Source organism: Excalfactoria chinensis, chromosome 13, assembly GCF_039878825.1.
Source record: "Excalfactoria chinensis isolate bCotChi1 chromosome 13, bCotChi1.hap2, whole genome shotgun sequence".
Taxonomy (NCBI): domain Eukaryota; kingdom Metazoa; phylum Chordata; class Aves; order Galliformes; family Phasianidae; genus Excalfactoria; species Excalfactoria chinensis.
The window spans coordinates 15,539,697-15,548,700 of record NC_092837.1 but is presented as its reverse complement, the minus strand read 5'-3'; the positions used below and the strand labels follow the sequence as shown (position 1 = coordinate 15,548,700).

The window sequence follows — 9,004 nt, the reverse complement described above, 5'->3', positions numbered from 1 at the left end:
GCCTGGTGTTGCCTCGTGTCGTACTGGGAGAGCTGGGGACATCCGACATGGGGAAGGCTCTGGGGAGACCTCACTGAGCCTTCCAGGAGTGGTGGGAGCGTGTAAACAGGAGCAGCAATGTTATACTCAGTATAAGATATGAAATGCTTGTCCCAGCTCCAGCAAGCTTACAGGGAGATGTGGCTGCACAGCCATCCTTCTGGGACTGGAGCTGGAAGCCAAGGCAGGATTCAGCCAAGCCTTAATCTGCAGCCTAATCTCCAGGCACTGCATCTGCATGAGATGAAAGCCACAGATGAAAGGCTGGGGACCTCCTGCAGGCGCTGGGAACGCGCTGCTGCTGCTGCTGCTCTGAGGGCTCCACTCGCCCCGCGTGGGCTGGGGGCAGCAATGCTGGCCTGCATCCACCTCCCACCCCTTGTTCTGCAGTGCAGGAGCACCTGCTGGGTTGGAAGCGTGCGGTGCCAGGGCTGAGCTCAGCAGAAGGGCACAGCCAGCAGCAGCTGCAGGGCAGTGAAGCCAACAGCACCGCGGCCCCCAGCTGGGTGCCTTTTCTCTGCAGGGACTCGTGCAGCAGCAGCACATGCTCCCTCCCGGCTCCCTCAGCCAGGCCAGGCTGGGCTCAGTGCAGTGAGCTGAGGACAGGCGTGGGCACAGAGGGACGGCGCGGCTCGTTCCAGCGGCATCGTGCTGACGTCTGACAGCACAGCTCATGCTGCTGCTCAAGGACAAAGGCAGGGCCAAGCAATGGCAATGGGACAGCCATGGCTGGCTGAGCACGGCAGGCAGGGCTGGTACAGAGGCAGCAATAGCAAGACTCAGCAGGAGAAGCTCCACCAGACCTGGCCTGTTAGAGCAGCTGTCGGTGCCCGCTGCTGGCCGGCACTCACAGGGCAGTGCTGCCTCTGGCAGTCACTGTCACCACCTCAGGCAGGAGGTACCAGAGCCCCGATGTCCCAGCACACCGCCTGGGTCTGGGTGTGCTCAGGTACCAGGCTGCCAACAGGAGGAGAGCTGTGTGTGAGGCACTGTCTTAAGCCTGAGCACCTGAGCATGAGTGCTGCAACCTCCCCTTGCTGCAGCCTGCGTTTCATGCGAGAGATGTGTGGAGCACAGACACCGCTGCCCTGTGCCCAGCCATGTTAATTGAGGACACCGGTGGCCCAGAGGTGCCTGGCACAGCCACCCACAGCCCAGGTCACCTTCAGTAGCAGGGCTGAGCTGGCAGCACCTCACAGGGTGGCACGGGTTGCAGCAGGCAACCCAGAAACCACTGTGTGAGCGAGGCAGAGCCAGATGTCCCCTGGCTGCACAAGGAGTGGGGCCAGCGCCAACCTTGGGCACAGCTTCCAAGCAAGGCTGAGGCTTCCCGCAGCTCCTCCTATCCCAGCAGGTTCTGTTCTGTCTTTAACCCCTGCTCTCGTGTGTCCTCTGTCAAGGATGAAAAGCCAGCACTGCAGCCTGCACAGCAACTGGAATATAAATGGAAACACCTCCTAGCAGACCCCCAAGCCTGACGTCTGGTGACGGGGTACAAAGGGCTCTTGGCTTTGCTGGTGCTCCCACACACCCAACAGACTCATCCTGATGCTCTCAGAGCAGTTGGCAAGAAATCACATCTCAGGCCTTAAAGGTCACCTTAAAGGTCACCTTAAGGGTCCCCCCGTTCCATCCAGCAGCACAGGCTGCCCATGGCTCCCTCCAGCTGGGCCCCAAATGCCTCCAGACATGGAGCAGCCCGTCCCAGCTCCTCACCATCCTCTGCGTACAAAGATTCTCCCCATCATTAGCGCAGATCTCCCCTCCTTGAGCTTGAGGCCGTTCCTCCCTGCCCTGTCACTATCACAGCCTGCACAGAGTCGCTCTAGTAACGGCTGGGAACGGCTGGAGACATCCACCAGCGCTCGTTTTAATGCTCTCGTTCCGCACGGCGCCCACAAGGCCGGTAATGCCGGAAGGTCCCGCCAGGAGCGGCGCCCCGGAGGCGGGCAGCGATGCTGTGCTGCCCTCCAGCGTTACGTGCTGAGCTGAGAACACCTGTATTTCCTACCGGCCGGCTGTACGGCAGCTCCATACCGGCACTAAAGGCCTTTCCTCCATTCGCACCGCACAGCGGGATGGAGCGGCGGCCCCGCCCCCAACATGGCGGCGCCCAGTGCCGGGCCGCCCCGCCTCAAGATGGCGGCGCGCAGGGCGGAGCTCCCGCGAGCGGGGCGGGGCGGGGCGGCAGCATGGCGGACGATAAGGTGAGTGGGGGGCGGGGGGGGGCGGCCGGCGGGTCCGTGCGGCGGCCTGGCCTGCAGCCGTGTGTGCCCGCAGGACTCGCTGCCCAAGCTGAAGGACCTGGCGCTGCTGAAGGGGCAGCTGGAGACTCTGCAGCGCCGCGTGGAGGACGAGGTGCAGGCCGGCGTGGGGCAGGTAGGGCGGGAGCGCCGGCAGGACGGGCAGGCTCGGCCCGGTTCGGCCCATCTCGGCCCGGTTCGGTTCTGCCCCGCTCTGCCGGCCCCGCGGCCTGACGTGCCGTGCCGTGCTGTGCCGTGCCCGCAGGGCGGCTCGCTGCTGGCCTCCCCGTTCGTGAAGGGTTTCCTGGCCGGGTACCTGGTGGCCAAGCTGCGCTTCTCGGCCGTGCTGGGCTTCGCCGTGGGGACGTGCACCGGTATCTACGCGGCGCAGAACTACGCCGTGCCCGACGTGGAGAAGACGGTGCGGGACTGCCTCGGCGCGCTGCGGAAAGGCGGCCGGTAGCGGGACCGGACGGAGCCCGGCGGCGCCTCACGGGCCTCCCCCGCAGCCCGTGTCCGCCCGCAGCCCGGCCCGGCCCGCTCCCTCGTGTGTCCGTGTAGCCGGTAGCGGCCGCTCATTAAACTCATGGCGTTCGGTCTCTCTGGGGTGTCCCGGCTGGGACTCTGTACATCCTCCCCCCGCCGCAGCTCTCGCGCTCCGTGCTGCCGTCCGGACGTGGCCGTGCTCGGTCAGGCCGCCGTTGTCCCGCCGGGCGCTGCGCGGCGCGGGCTGTGGGCGCTGCTGCTGCTCTGCTCCGTGTCCATCTACGGCTCGCACGCCCCGCTGCTCGCCCTGTGCAAGGTGGACGGCGCCATCCCCTTCAGCTCCTCGGCCGCGGTGGTTCTGACCGAGCTGACCAAGCTGCTGCTCTCGCTGCTGTTCCTGCTCACCTGGGACCGGCGGCCGCTGGGGGCGGCGCTGTCGTGGCGCCACGTGGCTCCGTTCGCGCTCTCGGCGCTGCTCTACGCCGCCAACAACAACCTGGTGGTGCACATGCAGCTCTTCATGGACCCCAGCACCTTCCAGATCCTCGGCAACCTGAAGATCGCCAGCACCGCGCTGCTCTACAGCCTCTTCCTGCGCCGGCGGCTCCACGTGCGCCAATGGCTGGCGCTGTGCCTGCTGCTGGCTGCCGGGCTGAGCTACAGCTGCGGGGGGCTGTGGGACCCGCGGGGCTCCGGCAGCGCCCCCGCCACGCGGCTGCACGTCACGCCGGTGGGTTTGTTGCTGGTCGCCGTGTACTGCCTGATCTCGGGGCTGTCCGCCGTCTACACGGAGGCGATCCTGAAAACGCAGGCGCTGCCCCTCAGCCTTCAGAACCTCTTCCTTTATTGCTTTGGGGTCCTGGTCAATCTGGTCGGCCACTTCTGGAGCGGCACAGACAGAGCTTTCCTGGAGGGCTTTTCCTCCTGGGTGCTGGTGATCGTGCTCAGCCAGGCCCTGAACGGCTTGATTATGTCCGTGGTCATGAAGCACAGCAGTAACATCACCAGGCTCTTCGTCATCTCCTGCTCCATCCTGGTCAACGCTCTGCTGTCCGTCGCCCTCTTCGACCTGCAGCTCACCCCGCTCTTCTTCATCGCTGTCTTGTGCATCGGCCTCGCCGTTCACTTGTACTATGGGGTGACGTAGCTGCTGCCTCCCTGCCCTACCAGGGCAGCCTTCAGCTGGTGCTTAGGGGTGTTCCTTGCCTGCTGTGGGGCGCAGCGGTGCCTCCCTGCCCTTTTGTCCAAGGAAGGAGGCGGGGTGGCTCAGTGTGAGTCTCCACTGGCCTAAAGCACGTGCACTGCTTTGCTCAGTGTGCCCCTGTCCAGGAAAAGGGCAGAGTGCCCTTCCTGTGCCAGGCCCCGTGCTGAGGGACGCCTTTATCCAGTAGGCCCAGGTTCTAGAGTGGATCTGGAGCCCCTTCTCATATGGTACATCACACTTCTGCTGCTTCCCCCATTCCTTCACACCAAAGCTTGTCCCGTGTGCCAGTAAAAGCTGTTGCAGGGTTAGCTCTGGTGTGCTGCTCGTGAGCATGCAGCCAGCCCTGCAGTGGGAGCAGCGTGCTGCTGTCAGCAGAGCCCTACGCCACGGCTGGGGGTTTCTCATTGCCTTCCTCCGCAGTATTTCACCCTGATCCTCAGCCCAGCCCCTGGCTGGAGGTTTGCTGCCCCTGGGCCCCGTTTGCCTGCCCTGGGCACAGCGTCGCTGTCTGCCTCTGTGGGCAGGGATTGTAAGGGGAGTCTTACAGAGGAAAGAGGAAACAGCGCCTGGATTTGGACAAGTGCTGTGTGGCTTGTGAGTTCCTGGTGGGCAGAAGTCACTGCTGGCTCTGGTGTGGTTATTAAAGCTGTGGTTTAATGATGTGTGTGTTTGTCCTGCCTGCAGGAAGGTGTCAGATTCACTTGGCAGAGCCCCATACCGCCCTGTTTGGTAACGCATCTGAGCCTCTCACTCCTCGGTGTGGGGTCACCCGCTTTATTGCACTTGGCAGCACCCCTGGGGCTATGAGCCCTCCCATGGCACCAGCTGTAGCCTCACACCTGCGTCAGCCTGGTGCCACACAGAGCCCTGCCCGTGCTGCTCAGAAGGCAGTGTAGGTTGGACGGGAGGTGTTGTGCTGAGCAGCAGTTGTAGCCACGTCCTGCCTGTCTGCTGGCAGCAGCAGGAGGGACCAGCACCTGCTGTCCTTGCTGCCATGGTGGCTGTCCCCGCTGCTCAGGGCGTCTGCGTGGTGGCATCGGCTGAGCTGTAATTTCTGGCCTCTTGCAGCTCCTGGTTGTGCACAGAGAGCTCCACGGCGTCCCGCAGCACCTCCAGCAGCAGTGCCTGGTACCGCTGCTTCAGTGCTTCTGCCCGCTCCTCTCCCCGGCGCCGCTGGTCCTGGAGCACCTGCAAGGACACAGAGGGGCTCTGGCACCAACCTGGCCCTAGCGAGCGTGGCCATGCCAGCAGCACTGCCCACCTGCTGCAGGTGCTGTCTCCAGGTCTGCATCTCCTGCCCCTGGCCATGCAGCAGGGCTTCCAGGTGCTGCGTGGCTGCCTTCGGATGCAGCACGGCCACTTCTTGTTGCAAGCGAGTTGCATCCTGCTGCAGGGATAGGGATGAGGACAGGGCAGCACTGGGATGATGTGTGGGAGCCTGGAGCCCTTCAGGTCTGCCTCCCTACCCTGTCCTGTCAGGTTTTGCTCTCACACTCACCTCCTGGTCTGGTGCTGCCCCATCCTGGAGCTGACCCTGCAGCTGCTGCCTCTGGGCCTCTGCCAGGGAGTATTCGACTTGCTCAGACTGGCATGGCTCGTGCTGGTTCCCTGCCTGACAGAAGCGGGGCCACAGGGTGTACAGCCAGGGGTTGGGGGCAGGAGGACCTGGGCTGCTTCTGGGCAGGGACTTGGTGGGGTCTCACTCACTGTGTGTCTCCTGGTTGGTGCCCATGACTCCTCCATCAATTGCTGCCCTGTGCTCCTTGGGGCTTGGCTGGTCCCTGCCCTGCAGCTCTCGCTGGGCTCTGATGTTAGTGGACGAGAAGGATGCAGTGTAGGCAATGCCTCCTGCCCGCCTCAGTCCCCCAGGCGTGGGGCACGTCCATCCCCTGCTCCCCACCTCCCACTGGCTCCAGGCTGGCACTCTCTGGTGACATCTGGGTCCCAGGCTGCTGTGCTGGTGCAGAGATCGAGTCCTGTGGTGGCAGGGTACACAATGGGGGGCAGCCATCCTCAGTGCTGCTTCTGTGCCCAGGTGGTCCCCGGGGAGGTGGGCAGTGCCTGATCTGCACCTACCTTGGTGCTGGGCTGCTGCGCCTGGTTTGTTTCGCGCTCTCTGGTCGCCGCCTGCTTCTTCTCCCACCTTTGGCTTTTCAGCACCTGGAAAAAGGGACGGGGGGTGCCAGGGAGCTCCAGGCACGAACTCATCCCACCCAGACCGCCTCAGTGCAGACGGGTTGGGACAACTAACACAGCCAGGGGTTGGTGCTGCCCCACTACTGGCCGGGCCGCGGGGTGTCCATAAGTGCCTCCCACCTGCAGCTCCCGCAGGGTTCTCTGCAGCTGCCCCAGCACTCCGTGCTGCTCCTTGCAGCCTGCTGCCTCCTGCAGCTCCGTCCGCAGCCCTCGGATCTTCTCCCGACGCGCTGCCAGCTCCCGTGCAGGGTCCCAGTGTGTGGGTGACACCGGTTTGTTCGCCCCCTTCACCTGCTCAGCCAGCGCCAGGGCAGCCCGGATCTGCTCTCCGGGGGTGTCTGTGGCAGCAGTGAGCCCGGGGTGCAGCAGCCGTGCCACGTCCGGGGGCTGGCACAGTGCAACTGCTGGGGGGGACCTCAAGGTCCCAGTGCTACCTGGCAGCGTCACACACAGCAGCAGGAAGGTGAGGCTGTTCCCCTCCAGCAGCCGCTCCACGATCCAGGGCAGGGCTCCTGTGCCTGCTGCTTGGAGCGTGGGATGGGGAACCCTGCCGAGAGACACCCACAGACGGGATGGTGCGTGGAGCTGGGTGTGATGTGTGATGGCAGGGCCAGGCCCAGCCGCAGCTCCCACACGTACAGCTCAGGATGGGCTCCTGGGGATGCCAGAATGCGCAGAGCCGAGCGCTGCTGCCTGCCGCCGTCCAGCTGCTGCTCCACCGTGAGGGTGAAGAGGCTGCAGGCCCTGGGGAGAGGCTGGAGTGAACAGCAATGTGTGATGTTGGGAGCCGGGATCCCCGCCTGGGGCATCAGCCGAGCCCCCACCCCTGTGTGGCTGAGGGTCCAGCGGCTGGAGCAGCTCCTAGTCCCCACATGTAGACGCTGATGGCAGTTTGGGCGTTGGACACAGCAACCTCCATCGCATCCTCCACCATTCTAGAAGCAGAGAGATGAGAGTGAACACGGAGAACCACGTCCTTTCACCTCTGCTTGCCCCGGCCCATCCCCACGATGGGTGTTGGGGTGCCAGCCCCTGGGGTTCAGCTACCTACAGGCCCAGGGGTGTGATGTCCATCACGTGCAGGGCTCGGCCATCAGGACGGAGCAGGTCCCAGGCTTTGCCCTCAGCGCAGACCTGGAACGGGGCAGTGTTATATGGAGGGTAGAAGGAGGGGGTTGTTGGCAACCTGCACCCACTGGGGCCCCAGGCTGCTGGTGTCCATGTATGGGCTGGGAAGGGAATGTGTCAGGGTTGCTTCCAGCACCAGGCAAAGCCAAAGCCCTGGGAACCGCATGGGGCTGTGCACAGGCTTCTCATTTCTGGGGATCCCGGGTATGAGAAAAACTAGTTCCAAAGGCTGCATCGCTTGGGACTGGGAGCAGCCTGTCCTGGCCAGCCCTGCTGCCATCGTACCTGGACCAGGCTGACCGTCTGCAGGCGTTGCACGTTGCTCCCCGACATCTCCAGCTCTTGAAATACGGTGTTGATCACCTGTGGGCAAGCTGGGAGCTGCTGGTTCTCACAGGCACGGCTGTGTCTGACAGCTGTAGCAGCAGGTTGGGACCCTGGAGCCCAGCAAGGTCACTTCTCTGCAGCCGTTCCCCATGCCCTCACCTGCCAGATGATGTCCTGCAGTGGCAGCTGGGTCTCAGGGCTGTTTGGGTCCCACAGCATCAGGGACACACTGTAGCCAAGGGGCAGCAGAGCCAGCTGAGGTCTTGCCAGCTCCAAGACCTTCTCCTGGTAGAAGAGACGTATGTAGCAGAGGAGGCACAACCAGAACAGTGCAGATGGCCCAGCGCAGAGGACATCGGCATGGAGCAGATGGCATGGCAAAGGTGAGATGGCAAGGGACAGCATGAATGGCACAGACAGTATGGCACAGCACGGAGACACAACCCAACACCAAGAGGAAACAGGGAGGGATGAGGAGCAGCAGCAGAGCCACGTGTGGGACAAGCTCCAGGACCTGAGCACGCCCCAGGAGGCAGCAGTGACCACCAGCACTGCCCAGACAGGAGCCTGATGGCCGCCACGTGTCCCTGGCTCGTCTGGCTGGGCACAGGGCTGCCCATGGTACCTGTCCTGCATCCAAGTGGAAGATGTCATCGACAGCCAAGCAGCTCTCCTGCCATGAAGGAGTGAAGATGTTCAGCTTCTCCCAGTATGACCAGTGCAGGGCAAAGGAAGGACTGGGCACACTGGGCTGTAAATGGTTAGTGTGGCACAGAGGGGGTGAGACTCCCAACCCTTCCCTGCTCTCATCTGAGGCCCAGGAACCTTTGTCCCCTCAGTGCCCCCACCCCTGCTGCTCTCACCTGGATCTCCTTCTCTTCTAGAAGCAGCAGCAGTGGGTCTGCACCACCAGCTGCCCGGCTTTCCCCTGGAAACATCGGGCATGGACAGGGGTCACTCCAGCTGCCCCAGCTTTTCCCCCCGTACCCCAAGCACCAAGGGAACAGCTCCGAGGGCTTCCCACTGTGACCACGGTGCTCAAGGTCTCCAGGCAGGTGAAGGGGAGGACGCTGGGCCCACCGCCAACCCCCCAGCACAGCTGCTGCTCCCAGCCCCACCTGCTGCCTGCTGCAGTCCCACGGCTGCTCGTACACACACCTCCTGCTCGGCTGGCGGGGACACGTGCATGGTGGCAGGGACACGATCCAGCTCCTGCCCCGAGCACCACCAGGAGCCAGGTGAGCCCTGGAGGCCGCCCCAAAACCAGGGGACAGAACCCCCAGACACGTGCGATGTGCCCTGCTCAGCTCCTCACCATCCATGGCTCAGACCCAGCACAGGATCAGGCTGCACAGGGGATTGTGTTCCTGTGCATTATTGA

At 63.8% G+C, this 9,004-nt stretch overlaps 2 protein-coding genes across 2 annotated transcripts; both read left to right on the top strand.

Moving 5' to 3' along the window:
* The first annotated feature begins 1,860 nt into the window (after positions 1-1,860).
* On the top strand, positions 1,861-2,896 carry LOC140258432 (SLC35A4 upstream open reading frame protein). The gene is made up of 3 exons (XM_072348669.1): positions 1,861-2,246; positions 2,320-2,418; positions 2,548-2,896. The coding sequence occupies exons 1-3, from the start codon at positions 1,995-1,997 to the stop codon at positions 2,743-2,745; spliced, it is 549 nt and encodes a 182-aa protein (XP_072204770.1). The 5' UTR covers positions 1,861-1,994; the 3' UTR covers positions 2,746-2,896.
* SLC35A4 (solute carrier family 35 member A4) lies at positions 2,869-4,626 on the top strand. The gene has a single exon (XM_072348668.1). The coding sequence runs from the start codon at positions 2,869-2,871 to the stop codon at positions 3,913-3,915; it is 1,047 nt and encodes a 348-aa protein (XP_072204769.1). The 3' UTR covers positions 3,916-4,626.
* Positions 4,627-9,004: the final 4,378 nt, after the last annotated feature.

What these genes read in the sequence shown, in the direction of transcription:
- SLC35A4 (XM_072348668.1), top strand. Translation starts at nt 2,869, where the DNA reads ATGGCGTTCGGTCTCTCTGGGGTGTCCCGGCTGGGACTCTGTACATCC.
- LOC140258432 (XM_072348669.1), top strand. Translation starts at nt 1,995, where the DNA reads ATGCTGTGCTGCCCTCCAGCGTTACGTGCTGAGCTGAGAACACCTGTA. An exon ending in GCAGCATGGCGGACGATAAG is followed by an intron (nt 2,247 to 2,319) that starts GTGAGTGGGGGG and finishes GTGTGCCCGCAG; the next exon opens with GACTCGCTGCCCAAGCTGAA. An exon ending in TGCAGGCCGGCGTGGGGCAG is followed by an intron (nt 2,419 to 2,547) that starts GTAGGGCGGGAG and finishes CCGTGCCCGCAG; the next exon opens with GGCGGCTCGCTGCTGGCCTC.